General features: G+C 37.1%; 1 protein-coding gene across 1 annotated transcript in view; it reads left to right on the top strand.

Annotated features, from left to right (window-relative positions):
• Nucleotides 1-22,172, top strand: part of GLCCI1 (glucocorticoid induced 1) — a 100,672-nt gene that overhangs the window by 71,351 nt on the left and 7,149 nt on the right. Inside the window, exons 4-6 of the mRNA XM_059397538.1 lie at nt 2,914-3,027; nt 7,788-7,940; nt 10,781-10,991. Coding sequence (XP_059253521.1) covers nt 2,914-3,027; nt 7,788-7,940; nt 10,781-10,991 — 478 coding nt within the window. The remainder of the gene's footprint in view (nt 1-2,913; nt 3,028-7,787; nt 7,941-10,780; nt 10,992-22,172) is intronic.

Here is a 22,172-nt window from a genome sequence, read left to right as displayed (position 1 = left end):
GTCAGTTTTGAAACAACACTGAAACATCATTAGTATTCAGAAAACACTATTTTATACCCTCTATCCTAATTAAATGACTTGTACAACTTGAAATCCTGTTTATTTTTTATCATAGAAAATAATCTATCTTGATTTACAGTGATTACCTACTAATTTTGATTCCTGTTCTCATGAAAATTAATGCTCTCCAGAAGAAAATTATGTCATTTCAATAGAGCAGGGAACACAAAGATTAACATATATAATCTTATTTTTATATATTTGCAACAACATTGTATGAGAGGTCCATTAGCTACAAAAGAGCTTTAAAAAATTGAAGGAATAAAAAAAAAAACCCACACACACTCCCCTAAAAAACAAAAAACAAGTGAAGGAATCTAAGGATCATAATATAAAAGAAAAGACATAGGGACGCCTGGGTGGTTGAGTTTGTTAAGCCGCTGTCTTTGGCTCAGATCTTGATAAGCCGTTGCCATCAGCTCAGGTCCTGATCCCAGGGTCCTTATCAGGCTCTCTGCCTCTGCCTACCATTCTGCCTGCTTGTGCTCTTTCTCTCTCTCACAAATTAATAAATAAAATCTAGGAAAAAAAAAAAGAAAGTACATAAACCATTCCATTGTTTAGGTGCTTTTTTACTTCCATGCTTCTATTGGCCATAAGTGAAAAATGATTTTTTCTAGCAACCTATATACTTTAACCCCTTGAGCATTTGTAGGTTTTAGTAGCAACTGTCTATTTTGCTTCTTATTGCCATGGTTATCCAAGGTAAGTACTTAGCTAATATTAAAATACAATGTATTTTTGCTTTAGGTCTTTGAAGAAATCAGTTTATTTTGCAGACTTTACTTTTTGTTTACACTTGGCCTAATAAATAGGTAAATATAAAACTGGGCTCACTATAGGTATTCAAGGAATAACTGTTAGTTGATTAGTGTCATCTTTCCTACAAAGAAAATAATGCCAATATTAAGTAACCTCCCCAAATTGCCAATTATTCCCTTATAAAATTCTCAGGAATATTTTACTCCTGGTCTGGCTATTTAAAGCAGATTATACATCATCTAAAATATATGAGTTTTTTTGAGTTTCAGCCAGGTTGGTGTTTAGTATAAATTGTTTCTGTTTGAAATGTACCTTCTGGCAATACTTATGTTCCAGTTTTAAGCTTATATTTAATTTGAAAAAAATTTATTCTGCCACAATAAGTTCTAAGGAAGATGTCCTAAAGTGCTGTGAAGGCATGATAGAATCCTTTGTCTGCTAAATGTTGCCATCGTAGGCTATACACAGTTGGAGATGGGTCTGGTGGTTGCATTTCTGTAACCTCAAACACTCTGGACCAAGGACTCCCAAATGCTGATGCATAGGGAGATGCATAGGGAGATGCAAATACAGAACCACAAAAACCGGTCTGGGACAGGCACAGGGTTCTGTGTTGGTCAGGACTTAGAGTTTGGTGGGGGTGGAGGGTGGTTTGTTATTCTGTTTTTTGTTTTGTTTTTAGTTTTTAGTTTTAGTTTCCTGGATGATTCCAAGAGAGAGGCACCTGTAAATACAGAGATCTTCAGTTGAGCACATGTTCTCTTTGGGGGCATATCTCAAAAAAGAACAGCCCCATGAGTTTGAAAGGCCCTCCTTGGGTGCCTGGGTGACTTAGTGGGTTAAAGCCTCTGCCTTCAGCTCAGGTCGTGATCCCTGGATCCTGGGATCGAGCCCCACATCGGTCCTGGATTGAGCCCTGCATCTCTCTCTCTGCCTGCCTCTCTGCCTACCTGGGATCTCTGTCTGTCAAATAAATAAAATCTTTAAGAAAAAAAAAAAGAAAGAAAGAAACAGTAGAGTGGTGATAACTACCAGAAGCTGGAGGGTAGAGGAAATTGGGGTTGTTCAAGAGATACACACTTCCAGTTATAAGATGTATAAGTTCTAAGGATCTAATGTATAGCATTTTGATTATACTTAATAATATGGTATTGTATATTTAAAAGCCGCTAAAAGAGTAAATCTTGACTGTTCTCACCACAAAAAAAGAAATGGTAATTATGGGATGGGGTAGAGGTATTAACTAATGCTATGGTGGCATCGTTTTGCAAATAGGTATCAGATCAACATGTTCGATACCTTTAAACTTCCACAATACTGTAGGTCAAAATTATATCTCAGTAGAGCTGGAAAGTAAAATAAAAATTGAGTGACTATGAGGAATATATAGTAAGATATTCAATGCTAGTAAGTTGCTAACGCTAAACACTTTGATTTTCCTCACTACCAAAAGATTTACAATTTTGAAGTGTTTAGTAATTAATAAGGTAGGTGCATTTTGTTTATATAAGATGGGAACTTGGAAACTAGTGTGGTCTCTGTATTAATATTGGCTTTGACTTTCAATTGGCATGTGAAATACTGGTTTTTTTGCTTTATAAAAAGTGTTTAAAGAAGAAGATATTCTTGAAATAATGAGGAGAAATTTAGTCTATATCTTTACCAGAACACTATTTAAATTGTACAAGTGAAGCATATATAGCCTATTTTAGACAATAAATTTAGTTGACATATTAGTTTCAGTTGGACAACATAGTTATTCAACATTTATATACATTATGAAATGATTACCACCACAAGTCTAGTTACCTTCTGTCACCAAACATAGTTATTACAATATTATTGACTGTATTCCCTATGCTGTACTTTACATCCCTGTGACTTATTGTTTAACTGGTAGTCTGCACCTTTTATTTTCAGTAGTTTTAATCCTAGGAACTTGGAAGAGTAAGTCTTTGCAGTGAAATATTATCTCTTTTTGAGACCTGTGAGGAAGAAATGATTTATTAGTATCTGAAAATTAAAATAAGAAGTATTTAAAAACTGGTATTCACTTCTGTTCTTATTTCTTCTCCCCTCTCCCCAAAACAGATTGCCAAACTGAGGCAGCAACTACAACGTAGTAAACAGAGTAGTCGGCACAGTAAGGAGAAAGATCGTCAGTCACCTCTTCATGGCAACCATATAACAATCAATCACACTCAGGTAGGCTAATTTCTTGTCCACATGTGAATAATTCCTTTTAAAGGGTTCATTTTAAAGGGGGTAATCCATTATTTTAGGATTAAAAATTAATAATATAAATCCCTAGCTCTACTAAATTATTACTAGTAGTTAAACTGTTGCAAGAAGTTTTTTTGCCCCTCCATATATATAATTTTCTTTTAATAATAGACATAACAAAGTGTAGTCGATTCAAGGATGACTGAAACTAAAATCCTAGCTTGTTCACTTATTAAGGAACTATAGGCATTATCTTATTTAATCTTCCTGATAGTACTTTAAGCTATCTATATTTCTTTATATATATTTACCCCTGTTTACGTAGGAAGATATTGAGGATTAGAGTTCTGTTGAGGGTCTCCCCCAACCCCATCCTCCCAGGAACATGTACTTCCAATGGAATAAGTTTGGGAAATGCTGTTCTAGACCAGATTCACTCAAAATATTGATATAAATTTTAGTAAATCAAATACAGTAGTATAGAAAAAGAAACCCAAGTAGTGAATCAAAGCAGATCTAATCAGGGTGTTTCAGAAACACAAGGGTGATTCAGCATTAAGAAAGGTGTTAGTTTGGTTAATTGCATCAGAAGGTCAAAGTAGATGCTGAACAACACTTGATAAAAACTCAGTATTCCTATGTGACAAAATCTTAGTAACTAAAAATAGGACACTTCCTATGTGACTAACTGCAAGTGTAGTGAGATCCTAACAATAAAATATTGGAAGCATTTCTGTTAAAATAAAAATCAAGTCATAGATGCCCATAATTATTGATATTACTTGCTAGTGGTTTAGAAGCTTTGAGCAGAGCAGTAAGAAAAAGAAATAGTTTTCGTTATCCGTATATGATATGATTATATTTAGAAAATCAAAGTGAATGAACTAAACCATTAAAACCAACAGGAGAGCTAATACCAAGTGTTGGTGAGGATGTGGGCCAACTAAAACAGACATTTGTTGCTAATGGGAACACGAAATGGTACCACCACTTTGGAAAACAGTTTGGCATTTTTCTTAAAATGTTAAATACTCATATACTGATCATAGAGCCCCCAAATTCTACTCTTTGTTATCTAGCCGCAAGAAATAAAAACATATGTCCATACTAAGACTTTTACATCAGTATTCATGAAGGTATTATTTATAAGAGTCAAAAAATGGAAATAAGTATTAACTGGTAAATGGGTAAAACATTTCATAACATTCATGCAGTACCACTCAACAGTAGAAAAGAAGGAACTACTGATACAACAAGAACATGGTTGAATCTCAAACACCATGCTGAAAGAAGTCAGAAGCAGAAGACAACACACTGTATGATTCGTTATGTTAAATTCTGGAAAAGGCAATATTGTAGAGACAGTAAGATTTCTTTTCTTAATCTGGTAGAAATAATATATTATTTTTACTCTGTTTATTTCAAGTGCCTTTTCTATAAGAGCCCAATGCATTATAGAAGAGCTATTGACTTGCTGACTTAACAAAAAAGACTGAGGCAAATGTTCTTCATTTACATTGAATTTTTGACATTGTGGTTATGTGCAAAAATAATTATCTGCCAGACATACTGAAATATTTGTAGTAGGTGAGGTATCAAGTCTAGAATGTGCCTCAAAATAATCAAGAACGGGGCACCTGGGTGGTCAGTGTATTAAAGCCTGTGCCTTCGGCTCAGGTTATGATCCCAGGATCCTGGGATCGAGCCCTGCATTGGGCTCTCTGCTCAGCAGGGAACCTGCTTCCTCCTCTCTCTCTGCCTACTTGTGATCTCTGTCTGTCAAATAAAGAAATAAAATCTTAAAAATAAAATAATCAAGAACAGAAGAAAAATGGATATTTAGATGAAGCAAGATTGGCAGATATTGGTAATTTTTGAAGCTGGATGATGTGCACCTGAGGGGTCGTTATGGTATGGCATTTAATTATGCTTATGATTATAATTTTTCATAACAGAAAGAAAAAACTGAAAACTTAGTGAGATGATTAGATAAAATATAAACATAAAAATCAGTACTTTTCTCTTATGTGAATGAAGGTAAACCATGTACTCTCTACATAGAATACTTCCGACACCAAATGTGTGGGAGGTTTTCCCATACCATTTGCCAACTCTCCAGATACTAACTGAGCGTCTTATAATTCAATTATATCACTAAATACTTGGAGTTGGCAGAGACCCCACAGTTTAAGGGCTCAGCCCTATAAGACTGCTCACCCTGCCTTAAGATGCCAGTGACAAGTCCCAGATTGTCATCTGTACTTCTGACCATCTGGCTATAAGGAAGGAATTCCCAACAACCACTTCAGGTTCAGTCATTTGCTAGAATGGCTCACAGAACTCAGGGAATCACTTATGTGTACTGCTTTATTGTAAGGGATATAATAAAGAATGCAGACAAACAGTTCGATAAAGAGGGTACATAGGGCAAGGTCTGAAGAGGTCCCAAGTTCAGGGGCTTCTCCCTCTATGGAGTTGGGGTGTGCCACCCTTTTGGCATGTGGATACGTGTTCACCCACCTGGAAGTTCTCTGAACCCATAGAGACTTTTGTGAAGGTTTCATCAAGTCACATGATCCATTATTAACTCCATTTCCAGCCCCTCCGCCCTCTTTAGGGGATGATGTGTGGGCCTGGAAGTTCCAAGCTTAAAATCAAGCTTGATCTTTCTGTTGACTGGCTCCCATCCTGAAGCTACCCAGGAGCCTGTCAAGAGTCACCTCTTGAGAAGAGAAGACTCTTCCTTCTATCGCCCAGGAAATCCCAAGGCATTTAGGAGCTCTGTGTCCTCTCCCAGGGTCAGAAACCAAATATCGGAATCAAAGTTGCCCCTAGCATACTTATCACTTAGGAAATTACAAGAATTTTAGGAAATGTTTGTCAAGAACCAGGACAGACACCAAATATATGTTACTTGTTATATTACAATTCTCAATAACATGTTAGTTTATGTAAGAAAAATATACAATGCCTAGAATTTGACATAAAAGAAATATGCAAATCATAAGACTTTATTGAGTATATGGGGTGCCTAGGTGGCTCAGTCATTAAGTGTCTGCCTTCGGCTCAGGTCATGATCCCAGGGTCCTGGGATTGAGCCCAGCATCCGGCTCCCTGCTTGGCGGGAAGCCCGCTTCTCCCTCTCCTACTTCCCCTGCTTGTGTTCCCTCTCTTGCTGAGTTTCTCTGTCAAATAAATAAACAAATAAAATCTTAAAAAAAAAAAAAAAAAGACTTGAGTATAGGAAATAGAAAACCAAGACCTAAATGAGAAATCTCAACACATTTATGCACGGGAAGAGAAGACTCAATATTTTTCAAATAGCAGTTTACCTGAAACTAATGTGCAGGTTGAGTTCCAAAGGAAATTCAAAAGGATTTGTTTTGTTACTTGAAAAGTTGTTCTGAAAGGTCATATGGAAAACTGATGCCAATTAATAGAAAAGGAAATTTGGAAAGGCTTTTCTTATAAGATACCAACATGTACTATAGAATAGCAATTAAAGTGAAGCTCTGTATAGCGATTATCTGTTAAGGAAACGAAATCAGAACCAAATCAAATATAGAAATCCATAAGGAAATCAAATATAGAATCATAAATGTTGGCAGTTTGAATATTGGGTGGCAAAAAACACACTACCTCACACCATACACAAAAATAAATCATGATAGGTTAAATATTAAATATGAAAAACCATAAAAGTACTGAAAGATATCTGGTACGAAAGTTAGCACACATGTATAACAAAGAGTTACAACTTCAGTATGAAAACCTCTCGTGCGTCAGTAACAAAGGGCATTAGCAGGCAGTGGTTCACAGATGGCAGAAGCACAGCGCTGAGCATAGGAAATATTCATGTGTTAATCAGTGATTAGCAGTCCACCTCATTATGAATCATACATATCAACTTTAATCATTCAGAGTAAGAGACCAGATATTATTTTTATTTTTACCTTGTTCATCTTTGTTTTTCATACTTCCTTTCTGTGGTAGAAGCTCCTTGAGCATCGAAAGGCTTGTCTTGCTCTTAACTCTGGAGAACAAACAGATGGTTACCAGAGGGGAGTATGTGGGGGGATGGCTGAAACAGGTGATAGGGATGAGGAGTATACTTCCCATGATGAGCATTTTGGTACCCCCTGTGACAGCTGGGAGAGGTGGTTAATTCTTGAGAACTCCTCCAAAAGACTTTTGAAAACAACCTTACAGTTGGTAAGTGAATGTTACTGAACTGAACATGATATGCTATTGCCACACTGTTTAATAATCCATAAAGTTTTCTTAAATGGTTGACAAAATGGAAATGAAAAATACTAGAAGGTAATTGTAATAGTGAAGGAAACGAATCTTTTAAACACACACACAGAGCTGTCCAGTAAAGCCACATGATACATATAACTGACATGATTTCATCTATGCTTTTTCGGTAAAAATAGCAAAGGGAAAAAGAAAACAATGCAGAAGAGTCTGTCTGCTCTCCTACCGAAATAGTGTATACTTATACCATTATACCTCTACACTTCAGGGTAAAGGATTATTTTGATTGTAGCCTTTTTACCTTCCTTACTCTAGGATCTGAATTTCTGTATGTGAATCTGAATTTATAAATTGTATTTGAAATGTTGAAATAACTCTCCTTACTTGAGTTGCCATTTTCAGATTTACCATGCTTTTCAGTTCTTGATTTCTTGGGGTTTTTTGACCACAAGTAATTTTACACTACCTTATCTTATGTTTTGTAGGCCACTGGATCAAGATCAGTCCCCATGCCGCTGTCAAATATAGCAGTGCCAAAATCTTCCGTTTCACGTGTGCCCTGCAATGTAGAAGGGATAAGTCCTGAATTAGAAAAGGTATTCATTAAAGAAAATAATGGGAAGGAGGAAGTGTCCAAGGTAAGGTTCCATGGGATGTTGGAATCCCTTTTTTTCCTTTAATATTCAGAACTGTCTCTAAAGCCCTTTTTTTGGTAACAGCTTTGTTAGCTGTAATTCACGTACCATGCAATTTACCCATGTGAAATGTACAACTCAGTGGTTTGTTGGGTTTCTTTTAGTATATTCCCAGTTGTGCAACCATCACCACAATCAATTTTATAGCATTTTCATCACCCCAGAAAGAAACTCTGTATCTTTTAGCAATCATCCCTCATTTCCTTCCAGTACCTCCAGCTGTAGGCAGCTACTAATCTCCTTTCTTGATCTACAGCTTTGCCCTTTCTAGACATTTCACATAAATGGAATCCTGCAATACATGGCCTTTTGTAACTGACTGTTTTCATTTAGCATAATGATTTTAAGGTTCAGCCATGTTGTAAGATTTCAGTACTTCATTCCTTTTTATTGTCAAATACTCAATTGTGTGGATTTTGTTTAGCTAGTCATCAATTGGGGAACATGATCTTGTTCCCACTTTTTGGCTATCATGTATAATGCTGCTATGAAATTCATATACAAGATTTCATGCGAACATGTTTTCATTTCTCTTGGGTATATACCTAGTTGTGGAATGGGTGGTTTGGTAGCTGTTTGTTGAACCTTTTGAGAAACTGCCAGACTATTTTCCAGAGTGTCTGCACTACACCATTTACTTGAGTGAAGGTTCCAGTTTCTCCATCTTCACCCATACTTGTATTTCTGCCTTTTTTATTGTAGCCATCCTAGTGGGTGTGGGTGTGGGCATCTTCTCATGGTGTGGCTATGTGTTTCCTGAAGGCTAATAATATTAAGCATCTTTTGTGTGCTATTGGCCATTTGTATCTCTTCTTTGGAAATTAGATCATTTGCCCTATTTTAAAACTGGATTATTTGTCTTTTTATTGTTGAATTGTAGAAATTCTTTATGAGGTTTAGTCTCTTTATTAGATGTATGATTTGCTCTCCCATTCTGAGGGTTGTCTTTCACTCTTTACTTTATTGATGCTGTCCTTTGAAACAAATACTTTGTCAGTATTGACAAAGCTTGATACATTGTTTTTCTTCATTTTTTTTTCTTCCTTTTTAAACAATTTTATTTATTTATTTGAAAGAGCAAGTGTGCACAGGCAGGGGGAGGGGCCACGGGAGAGGGAGAAGCAGACTCCCCGCTGAGCAGGGAGCCCTATGTGGGCTACATCCAAGGACCTGGAGATCATGATCTGAGCCAAAGGCAGATGCTTAACTGGCTGAGCCAGCCAGGACCCCTATTGTTTTTCTTTTGTTGTTTGTATATTTGATGTCATATTTAAGAAACCATTGCCTAATCTAGGGTCACAATGATACTTGTGTTTTCTTCTAAGAGTTTTTTAGTTTAACCTTTCCTTATGGTTAGGTCATTGAGCCATTTTGGATTTTACAAAAATGCTTTATAAATTACCTCTGTCCCAGAAAAGAAATCTGGACTCTACTGTGTGTGAACCTGTATTTTGACCACATCTTAAATGTGTACTCAACAAAAGAAAACATCAAATAGCCTTTGACTTAACTACCCCTGTGATTTTTTTGGGGGGGGGGGACCAAAATAATTATTTAATTTATGTCAAATGTGTGTCTTTTCTTTAAGTAATGTGCAGGTTTTAAAACTGATTTAATTTCAAAATCTAAACAGTTCAATTTTATATTTAGAAAATTAAAAAGTAAGACTTCCTTTCAACTCTCTGTATTGCCTAGCATTGTGAGAAGTATCTTGTATATCTTTCCTGATATGTGTGTGTATTCTAATATCTAGTGAATCATTGTCTGAACGTACCATAACTTAGAAGTCCCCTGTTGATGGGCATTTGGATTGTTTTCAGTTTTTGTCATCACAAGCAGTAATACATGTAGAAAACATATACTCTTAAAGACAATTTTCCGGCAGTGAAATTGCTGGGTCAGAGCATTTGTATGTTTTAAATTTTGAAGAATATTGCTAAAATTATCCTCCCAAAAAGTTGTTCATATGTTTATGGCTGCAGCAGTTGGGAGAGTCCACTGTGACAGAAACTCTGATGCCTTGTAATCAGCATGATGTCAGAAGCACTAAACTGTAGGTCCTTTATTTGTAAGGATGTTGAGCTCTAAGGGCTTTTGGGTCTAAAATATATGTTTCTGTGATTATAGTTTCATTTCCGTTTTTTATTTTTGCCACTCAGAATAGTGTATTAGAAGAACCAAGTGGAATTATGAGTAGTCCTACATAGGTGGATATACCAAAATAGTAGAATTGTTTTAAATTATATTAACATCCTTTATGGAATAGTAATAGAATCAATCTCCTTTTTGGAAACTTTGGGTAATCTGTAGAGGAAATGGAAAACATGGTTCTGTTCTGATGTCTAAAAAATTAAAGAATGAACAGAAAAATCTATACCTGCAGGAATGCAATTTTACTTTTCTTACTAGCATATCAGAGTAACTTCTTGCAGTTTAATCACTTCGTTCAGCGCATGTTTTTTGGATGTCTGCCATGTGCCAGACACCGTGGTAGGTGTTGGGGACAGTGTTGGAAAAAGCCCCTCCCCTGGAGGGGGATCTATAGATGTGCTAATCTATAGATGCATACAGAGAGTTACGGAATTGGTAAAACAGCTTATCCTTAGTAGTTGGAAGTAAATTTTTGGTTCGGTGGAGACAATGTGCAGAAAACAGGACATAAAACTGGTGTCTTTTAATCTCTGAAAAATCATCTGTGGTGATATGGTTGTGGAAGGTGAAAACCAAGGCCCTGCTGTGTTCCTCTGTAGACATCACACATGTGATGGTTGTTTCTCTTCCAGCCCTTGGAGATCCCGGACGGTCGAAGAGCCCCACTCCCTGCTCACTACCGGAGCAGCAGCACTCGCAGCATCGACACTCAGACCCCCTCTGTGCAGGAGCGCAGCAGTAGCTGTAGCAGCCATTCACCCTGTGTCTCCCCCTTTTGTCCCCCCGAGTCCCAGGATGGGAGCCCTTGTTCAACAGAAGATTTACTCTATGATCGTGATAAAGGTGAGAAGGAAATCATCCACTTAGATAGAGGGTTCCTTGTAAGGCCTTGCTCATTATACTTTCTTTGTCTTAGACCATTACATCCCTTTATTTTCTTTTGTGGAATGGTGGGATTGTGAAGGAGTGGTCAATCTAGGTTCGTTCATTGGTTTCCCGTACCCCCTTCTTTGTGGCTTTCACAAACATCTTCCATAAATGTGTCAGAGAAGCACAGCGCATGGTTCTAACAGCTGATGAAAGCTCTCAAATGGAGTGCATACAGCTTTACATCCTAGAACACACAAGGTTTTCCTTGGTATTGTCCGAGCTAATGATGATTATGGTTGAGTTTATACTGTGCATGCCTAAAGGTCGATTTTATAATCAGAGTGACTGAGGAGGAAGTAATTTCTAGATATTCTGTTGGAAGGATGATATATTTTTAACCAAGTAGGTAAAGTTTGATAAGCACCTACCAGATGTCAGAGGTTGTTATGGTATGTAAAAGAATTATTAACTAAAACCGATAAGAGGGTGGCACCTCTGGGATTTTTGTTACTTTTTGGCCTCACCTGTCTCCCCTGACTCTCCTGTCCCTGTGTCAGGCACTTGGCCACCTCTTACTCTCTTTCTGTTTCTGGCCCCCTTGGACCCAGACCCAGATGGCAGCAAAGATTGCCCAGCTTCCCTCTCCCTAGTTACTTCCAAGAAAACACTGAACTTATCACACATTTACTGCTTCTCACCACAGAGAAATCCACCATAGGCCAGACTTTTAAAACTTAAAAAGGTAAAAGTTATAGAAACTTATAGATTTTTGTGGTCCTTGTCCTGATTTGACCGTCATTCCCCTTCATTTTTTTTTTTTTAATTTGGAGGTATTATTACATTTAAATTGCCAGATTTTAAGTGCTCAGCCCAGTGAATTTTTACATATGTATGCACTCATGAAACTACTACCTAGATGAAGATACAGAACATTTTTAGCATCCCAGAAGGTTCCCTCGGGCCCTCTTCCCCTCTCCATCTGGAAGTAACCACTGTTCTGATTTCCATCGCCATAATTTAATTTTTTCATGTACTGTATTTTACAGAAATGGAATGGTGCATGTGTATTCTTGTGTCTGGCTTCTTTCACTCATCATTATGCCTAACTCTCTGCTGAGATGTTAAATAGCAGTTACTTTGGACTTTGTCTTCTGCTTTTCTTTCTGTGGTTGGATCTCCGGAGCCCTCTGCTTGTTTTTCACCCTTTCATGATTGACAAGCCTTGTGCACTTCCTTCCTCCATTAGGGAGGTACTGAAGGCATACCATAGGCATCTCTTTGCTTCAAGTGGGAGGTCTTGATATTTCATAGAATGTCAGGCGAGGGAACTTTGATTTCACTGAGGCATCATCCTACTGGCAAAAACACCTTCAGTCATTTCCTCGTAACATATACTCTGGATGTTTCACAGTTAAACAAAAAAACACTTCGCTTCTAATAGGATTATGAAGGTAATCGGAAATATTTAGAGAATAGTAATTTGTTTTAGGCTACACGAGTGGTAAGTGGCAAGAGGGATCTGTCTTGATTCCAAAACCTGTATTCTGTGTTTGTTATATCAGTAGAAAGGATAAGTGCAGTCCAGGTTGACTACTCTTGCTATTTTTCAGTCCATGTAGTTGGGGAAAGTAAAATTAGCGGTAATAATAAGGCTAGGCAATTAATTTCTGGAGTTTTGTTTTCTTCTTTCTAAGTTTAATATTGTGCATAATTGAGAGACACTGAACCAAAAAGAAAGTGTATTGGGAAGATGATGAGTGAGTTCTACTCTGGTTAACTGTTTAAGAGATTGCCTTCAGGACATCTATGTGTTAATATTCAGTGAGGCAGATAAATACATGGTTTCAGAAAAGGTACTCACTTAGATCCAAGTTTAAAACAGTATATGTTTTTACATAGGACATATGCAAGTTTAAGGAGTACAGTAATGATTTGATACATGTATATATATTTGCAAAATGTTTACCACAATAAAGTTAGTTACCATATCCTTCACCTCACGTAATTACCATTTTGTTGTTGTTGCTATGGTGAGAACATTAAAGTTTTACTCTCGTAGCAGCTTTGAAGTATGCAATACAGTGTTATTAACTGTAGTTACCATGCTGTACCTTAGATTCCCAGACCTTATTCATCTTATAACTGAAAGATTGTACTCTTTGACTGTCATCTTCCTATATTCTTGGTTCCCGGCAACCACTGTTCTACTCTCTGTTTCTTTAAGTTTGATGTTTTTAAGATTCCACGTATAAATAAGATCATACAGTGTTTTTCTCTGACTTATTTCATTTACCATAATGCCCTGAAGGTCCTATTCCTCTTTTTTTTTTTTTTTTTTTTTTTTTTTAATGTAAAGTGAGAACATTGGTCCAGATCATCTCTAAGATGATCTGGATCATCTTAGATCTGGATAATCAGTTTTTTCCTAATCAAAAAAATAATTCTTAATGAAGTGGGAGGGTGATAATACCTATCTCAGTATCATTATTAGGCTTAATGAGATATTGTAGCAAAGTGCTTATTAGCACAACCATTGGTCCATAGTAAACAATAAATTGTGTTGGGTATGACTAATTGTGACTTTTTAAAAATCTGCGTAAAAGTTATGGAGCGCTCAATCATTTTAGACATTTTTCTCTATACTACAAGATTATTTCAGCTTGGGAATTAAGACACTAGTTTTTTAACATACTGACCATATTTAGCTTTGAGTATTACTTTGTGATTGAGATTAAGATGATGTTACTGTTCCCTGGAAAATAGGTGACCATGTATTATAATGTGCACTTTCTAGTTCTTAAATAAACCAAGTCCCCTCTTTGTGAAGAAAAAATTAAAATAACATCTGTAGGAACTGTGGCTCAGTTGGTTAAGCAGCTGCCTTCGGCTCAGGTCATGATCCCAGCGTCCTGGGATCGAGTCCCACATCGGGCTCCTTGCTCGGCAGGGAGCCTACTTCTCCCTCTGCCTCTGCCTGCCTCTTTGTCTGCCTGTGCTCGCTCGCTCTCTCTCCTCCGTCTCTGGCAAATAAATAAATAAAATCTTAAAAAAAAAAATTAAAATAACATCTGTCTCTCTTATATATGTTTATACATACACACACATATGGACTTTAGGATCAGGAATGGAGGTTTATGTATTCAACTGAGTTTATCCTCCCAGTTTAAGAAACATTTGTTATAATGGACTGTATGTCAGGAACTCCACTAGAGAATGGAGAAGAAATAGAAATGAATAAGATGTGAAATCTGTTTTTAAGGAATTTATGGTCTAATACAGAACAATAGTAACATAAATAAATAATACACTATTATACAAGTATGTTCAGAATACCAAAGGTACTAAAGAGTGAGTTGTTATGTAGTTTCTGAAACCTACATATTTTATGTGATTTAAACTATAGAAATAGTCTCTGACTCGTTATTTCTCTATGTACAGACCGAATTTTGTGTTTTTTTTAAAGATACCCATTCTTATAATTTGCATTTTCCAGTTAAGAAAAAAGTGGAAGCTATACATTTTGAATAGGTTTGTATTATTAACAATGAAGATAGAATTGATACTGTGATTTTGTAGTCAACTTGAATATACTTGGAGGACCAACATATTCTGCAGTTCCTGTGAAGGAACTTTCTCTGTGGTAGAATAGCCGGTTCAAACATTGTTAGGCCCTTGGATACGTGTGCTCAAGAGGGAAGGGGGTAGCCATTGTGAATACGTGCTCTCATGAGGGATGTGCTAGTGAGTGGATTAGTTTTCTAATACTCATCTGTGATATACTTAACCTTTTCATGATTTTGCTAACATTATTTCTTCTTATTCCTAACATACAATCTTTTCCATGAGCCATGTATAATTGAGACCTATAAAGTAATTTCAATTGATTAGTATATTGGTTTTTTCCTTTGGCTATTTCAGTTGCAGTGCCAGGACAAAAGCACTCTATTGAGAAAGGTCCAGCCATTAAGAGACTGTTTCAGGTTTAGAAAATAGTCAGGTTTCTAAACCTGAAAACAGGTTTTTCCATTTTTTGCTAGGTTTTTTCAGGGACCTAAAGACTGAAGACAGCCTGGCTACATGTATAAGTTGTCAGGCTAACAAATGTAGTACCCACTACAGTTCCTACAGTGTGGTCCGTATGGAGAATTCAGGATCCAGAGTAAGAGTTCTCATCTTGACATCCTCAGAATATACCCTAAGAGTTAGCATAAATTTTTTTACATTATCATGGCCGAAATGCAAGGCAGAAAAATAGTCACTTATGTAATAGAAATGGCAACATCAGAATATTCTTTTAGCAGCTCTGCCAGTGCTCCTCATGGTGGCCCGAGTGGAGCTGGGTGAGCCACAAGCTTGAGCCGTGAGCCTGCCACTTAGAATTGATCTTTGGCACAGTTCACTTAGGCAGTTGTTCTACAGTTCTGTGGTTTTGCAAGATATTTTGGAAACACTGATCATTCTAATCATGAAGTCAACTGAACCATTCTCTTCAGGCCAGCTACGAACAATCATATTCCAAGAGTCCATAAATCTAGTACTTGGAACTTAAACTGCATTTTCCCACAAGAACAACGTATATTAGGTGGATGGAGTTTCCCAAGGCCAATGCATATAAGCCTATTTACCTCATACTGTGATTAACTCATAAATATTAATATTCCTAAACTTTGGTTGTTAGGACTGAGTATCCCTTGGTTGTAGGGGAGAAAGAAATAAAGTATTACCTTGTCTTTTCTGGGCCCCGGGGCTGCACCTAGTCAAACTTTTGAAAGAGACTCTTTTTGACATCATCTTACTCCTTTCTACTTACATTTTAACTCTATTTGCATTTATCTCTAGGGCTCTTATATCTCTAGGGCTTTTCTTTGATCTTTGCCCTTAACAGACTTTAACCCTCTATCTTCCAGAGAGCCTATAATCAGTTGAGATTTTGTAGTACTTTTCTCTTTGTGTTTTATATTGTGAAAATAAATATGTCGTACATACTGCTTTTAGCCACTACATCTTAAAATCACTGCTTTTGAGCCTCAGTCTGTTTTCTCTATCAAAAAAGCCTCATATAGTTCTCGGATGCCTTATTATCCTAGAAGAACCTCTTGGTGGTAAAGTCACAGAGTAGTATAGAGATAAAACATTGCAGTATTCCGTGGGTTAATGATGACCTATTCTAGAATCCTGTCCCTAACATCATCTCCCTGTTTCTCTTTTTCAAGATAACATTTAAAATCACTTATATTCCCATGTCTGACAGCACTTAAGAAGCATCCAGGAAATGCCTATTTCCCCTCTTTAGGAAAATGTTCACAGTTGCACTGAGGGCAGATGCTATGCTGGCACTCTCTGGATGACGTGTTATTATTTATAATTCAAAACTAATAAGTATGCATCTCAGTTCTAATAGGTATAAGCTGAAGTCCAGAATAGAAGCAAACTCAAATTGATTAACATGCCTGCATATATATGTCACTTAATCTCCTATTATCTATTCACCAGAATATAAGCTCCAGCAGGAGCAGGTAACCTCATTTTGCTCCTTGCTTCCTCCTCAGCAAATGGAGTAGTGCCTAGCACGGAGCATTGCCTAGTGGAGATACTTTTAGGTATTCCTTTAAGACATTTCTTTACGGTATGTCCTTTTTTTTCCCCCTAAGATTTTATTTTATTTATTTATTTATTTATTTGACAGACAGAGAGAGATCACAAGTAGACAGAGAGGCAGGCAGAGAGAGAGAGAGGGAAGCAGGCTCCCTGCTGAGCAGAGAGCCCGATGCGGGACTCGATCCCAGGACCCTGAGATCATGACCTGTGCTGAAGGCAGAGGCTTAACCCACTGAGCCACCAGGCGCCCGGTATGTCCATTTTTAAGGGTGTATTTTTATAGTTGTGTTGAACATCAGTATCTTTTTCTTTAGGTTATTGTATGTGTTAGGCTTTTGAATGTTCGGGAAGGGTGTGATAATGTCCTCCTTTCCCATTGTCACAAAAAAAAAAAAAAAAAACAACAGTAAAGAGAACTAAACAAGTAAGATTATACTAATTTAATGATGAGCTTTTGTTGGAAAAGAAGCCATGAAGTTCAAATTCCCTATTGAACTGCTGTCAAGGGATGTAACTTTGCTAAAATCCATCTCATCTTCCACTCTGATCAGGACAGGGGAGAAAATAGGGTATCAGCTAGATTAGAGGAAAAGGGGATCTATTTAATTTTTTTCTCCCTGTTATCTTTTGTGTTTCTTTAAGAATATCAACACATAGAGGCCGTTCCTTATACCTTGTCTCCTTGTGAGACTAATAGAAGGCAGGTCCAATGAAGCTGTTACCTGAGCTATAAGATTTCAATTAGAAGCATGGACCATTAGACAGAAGGAATGTGATCGATCATCTGTTCCCCTCCTCATATCTCCAGTGAGGGCTTTAAGTTGAGCTAGATCAAAACGTAGTAAGACAGAGAGCCTAATGGTAATGAGCTCCGACTCGGGTACAGCTGGGTTGAATCCCTGCTCTGCCACTTACCAAATCATGTGTCCTTGGGCAAGTTACTCAACCTCTCTGTATCTCAGTTTCTTACCTATAAATTAGGGATAATGGTGGTACCTGCCTCATAGGATTATTGCAGTGATCAGATGTGCTCGGGTGATTTTACTTTTGTCATCTCCTGTAATATTACCACAATCTTATGAGTAGGGGACAGTGTTGTTATTTTAAGAAAGGGGAATCTGAGGGTGTTGAAAATGAAGTAACTTTCCTAAATTCTTTGGAGTCCAACAGTGATCTTCTGTAGGAACCTCCTACAACTACTGGCTACCCTTGCAGGAAGAATAGCCTTATGCAGGCATTCAGCTGTGAAAGGTCCGGGTGTATGGAGAACAGTCAGAAACTGTGTGGTTAGAACACAGGGGTGAAGGGTGGGGAGCAGAAAGCAGCGAGAGGAGAGAGGTTGAATGGTCACTGTTTCATAAGGGGCCTTGTAGGCCTTCTGAAGAGAAATGACAGACCAAGCACAGATCTTTGTTAGCTAAAAGACATGACCAGCTTTATCTTTAAAGGCCACACGCAGGTGGAACTACCGAAATGGAGACAGCAGAAGGACAAGATAAGGTGCTATTTAAATAGTCTGGTCCTGTAGTCTCCAAACTTATTTATCACGTGTTCTTTTAGCAATGTTGAATCTGTTCATATATTTCTAAGTTATGTATGTATTTAATTCAGTCCACAAACTAAATATGTACTAGCGAAGCAAACTTTCTTATTTCTAAAGAGAGAAAGTAAACATATATGTAAGTGTTCTAATATTCCTGCGTGTCAGCAGATTGTTTTGTGCCCTGAGTTGGGAAACCACAGGTGCAGGGCAGAGCGAGATTGGGGTCTGCAGAGGACTTGGAGGACAGGGGCTGAAGAGGAGTCAGCAGCGCCTGGTGGCTGGCTGATCGAAGGATGAGGTATGGGAGGGGAAAGGCCAGGTTCTAACAGAGTTCTAGTTTGGGAGATGCAGAAGGTGATTAACCACCATTAATTAGGCACTGAGTATCAAAGAAGGAATGGGCTTTAAGGAGAAAATAGTGATAAGTCTACGATTCTATGTTGGTTTCTGCCCAAAGACATTATAATTCCATTTTTCTTTAGCAAGAAGGGGGTGGGCAGAGTAAATACTGAGTTTTACCTAATACAGTAAGACAACATTTAAAGCATTTTGCTTTGCCTTCTATTTTGCACATAGTTAAGTGCTCAGTAAATATTTAAGTGAGCATTTAAAATTACAGTGAAATTTTTATTATAAGTGTTTATTTTTCCCCATTAGCACACTTTCGGAGCAGTTTAATATGAACAGTGTATTTTAGCTTTTTGAAAACTGACATCCTGGAAATATTTCCATTTAAAAAGCTCAAGAGTATAAAAATTAAGATTGTATCAGAATGATTTTCCTAAGAATCTCAATTACTTTTTTTTTTTTTAAGATTTTTTATTTTTTTTATTTGAGAGGAGAGAGGTCAGAGGGAGAAACAGACTCCCTGCAGAGCTGGGAGCCCGATGGGGACTCGATCCCAGGAGTCCAGGATCATGACCTGAGCCGAAGGCAGTTGCTTAACCAAATGAGCCACCCAGGTGCCCTTTTTTCTTTTTTTTTTTTTTTTAAGATTTTTTAGAGAATCTTAATTACATCTAAAGCTATAAAATATTCTATATAATCTGAAATTTACTTTCAGTGTAACTATTGTGATTATATTTAAAAGAGGCAGGATTTTAGTCTATAAATTGGTTTGAGGACTGTGTTCAATAAACTATTTTGCTTTCATTTTTAACTGCCATGTCAGATAGGCAAATTCAGTGTGACCCGTTAGCATATCAACAACTCTAGGTCCCACTTCAAGTTAATAATTATAAGCCCTGTTCTGCATATCAGGATTGTTTGTGGAAAAAAGTTTGCACTTACTGTGATACACAAAAATAAAGGAGCAGCTGTGATTTGTGTGCTTAATTTACAAATTGTTAATTCAGTAAATACTTAAGGAACAGTAAGTGATTAAAACACCTCCCCCCATATGACAAATATTTGATTAATGGAACCAGACATTTGGAATGTAAGTTAAGCCCAGTATTCAAAACACAGTCTTACTTGAAGCAGAGTTCAAAAATGGAAGGACCTTACCTTCTTTATTGAATGCTGGTCTAAGGGAGATACTAGCTACAGCTGATGTCTTGTTTTATTAAAATCCTGTAACCTTCTCTTAAAGGTTGACTTTGAAATTTTAGAGACACCTTAGAGACTACTTGTAAAAGCCAAATTTTCTCCTTAACTTGTTTCCAATTTGGTCTTGGAGTTAACTGAACGCATTTTCAATGCAGTTGGCAATAACAACAGGTTCCAGAATTTGTTGCCAAGGAATGCTATACAGTTTTGTGTTCTCTCCTGATTACATTAGGTTGTCGAACCACACTACAGCTGATAATTTCATTTCCTGAAGCAAAAGAAGTAATTTTAATACTAGAGTAGTAATTATCTAGGTCCTATTTTTAGTCGGTCATACTTCTAATCTAACTCTATTGGCTACCTTTTCATTATGCTTCTCATCTGTCATTGAGTATAGTTTTGGTGGAACTCTACTCTCACTTACCAGACTCTTACTCCATTGTGAAGATAGAATAAGAAGGACGTTTTCCTGGTTAGATCTTTGTAGAAGAATCTAGAGTCCGCTTTAGACATTGATTTGAATTTCAGGATAATAGAGGATGACATTATGAACTGGCAGAATCTATGCTGGGCAGTCTCAACGGGGGAATCTGGTAGTCCACGTGTTCCCCTGCCTCCCTACCAGACACCAAATCTTACCTTTATACACCTGAATAGAAGTAGAATGCGTGGATCTTTTAAAAATAACGTTCTTGGGACGCCTGGGTGGCTCAGTTGGTTGGACGACTGCCTTCGGCTCAGGTCATGATCCTGGAGTCCGGGATCGAGTCCCACATCGGACTCCAAGCTCCATGGGGAGTTTGCTTCTCTCTCTGACCTTCTCCTCATTCATGCTCTCTCTCACTGTCTCTCTCTCAAGTAAATAAATTTTTTTTAAAAAATCTTAAAAAAAAAATAACTTTCTTATTCCTCTCTTCTGCTGAGAAAAAGTAGAATAGGTGCTTAATTTCTGGATGGCTCACCATTTTAAATTAGCAAACTAGGAACAACATGTGCTTGCTTCTGTTAAAGTCATATTTATTGAGAGTTCACTATGTTTCAGGCGTCGTCTTGATTCTTTTATACATGTTTTTCATAGCTACGTATCAGTAGTTCCATTTTGTAGATCAAAAAAGGGATCAGACTTTTCCTAGGTGTCAGGCCTGGTAGAAGTCAGGCAAGGCAGCCCGATTCCAAACCAGTGTTTTGACCTTTTCATGATTGGCTTTCAAATTTGACTCTGTTAAAAGCGTGTGGGGGTTTTACCAAAAAACGTGGAGGAGGGGAGCACATGCTGGGGAGGAACCCCAGACTAATAAAATTAGAATATCTTAGAGATGAGGTCTGGACAGTGATATTTGTTGGTATTTTTGAAACCTCTCCTAATGAGTCTAATGTGAAACCAGAGTTAAGAACTGCTGCTCTGTAATTGCATAGCTTGTTTTAGTACTAATTTCGCTTCATTTGATAAAGTGATCTGATAGTAAGAGACATCTAAAGACTTCAGGCTAGAATAGAACCATAGCAAAGATTTTACATACCTACCTGCAGAATGACTTAACTGAATAATATGATTTTTTATGCTGAAATTGGGACCATATTTAATATACCAGAAATAATGAAGGCCATATATAAGGAGAAATTCAGAAAACTATAAAAGTACATGTAGTTTAAAAAAATACTGTTTCTCTGTGGAATTTCATTGTCTAAAACACCTCTAATTTTTTCAAGTTTTAACTCATCATGAGTTCAAAAATATTTGATAAGCTACTTGTATTTTAATGGTAAATATGGTACACATGTATAAGTATTATCTATTATAACAGCCAATAAAATAGTTCCATACTCCTGATTTTCAGAGTTGGGTGATTCTTTAAAGAGATAGGTAAGACTATTATAAATACAGACAGACAGAATCATATTTGTTACATTTCATTTTATTAATTGACATTGGCTATGATGTTGTAGGAATATAAAGTAACATTTAGTGTGAACTAAATGTCTAGTTATTTCCTACTAAGAGATAACAGAATGTGAAAATTTATCATGCTTGTGAACAAGAAGGATTGAATTAAGATTACTGTGAGACTTTTCATCTTGAAGTTCCTGAGCAGACATGCTTACCTCACATTTATGTTCTGTTACTGAACTCTTCATTAAACTCAACACAGAGGTTTGAATGAATCCGTTAAAGACTCCAAGTCTGAAATGGATAGAATAGTTGTTCATGTGAGTTGTTTTTATTTATTTATTTATTATTTACTTTAGAGAGAGTGAGTGTGGGGGAGGGACAGGGAGAGTCTTAGGCAGACTCTGTTCTGAGCATGGAGCCCAATGCGGGGCTTGATATCACAACCCTGAGATCACAACCTGAGCTGAAACCAAGAATCGGACACTTAACTGACTGTACCACCCGGGTACCCCTATGAGTGATGTTGTTTTTAAATAATGCCACCTTGTAAACAAAAAAATAGGACCCTTGTTAG

Source organism: Mustela nigripes, chromosome 4, assembly GCF_022355385.1.
Source record: "Mustela nigripes isolate SB6536 chromosome 4, MUSNIG.SB6536, whole genome shotgun sequence".
NCBI classification, from domain to species: Eukaryota; Metazoa; Chordata; class Mammalia; order Carnivora; family Mustelidae; genus Mustela; species Mustela nigripes.
The sequence above is the reverse complement of the archived record's forward strand: the minus strand, read 5'-3'. Positions and strand labels throughout refer to the sequence as shown.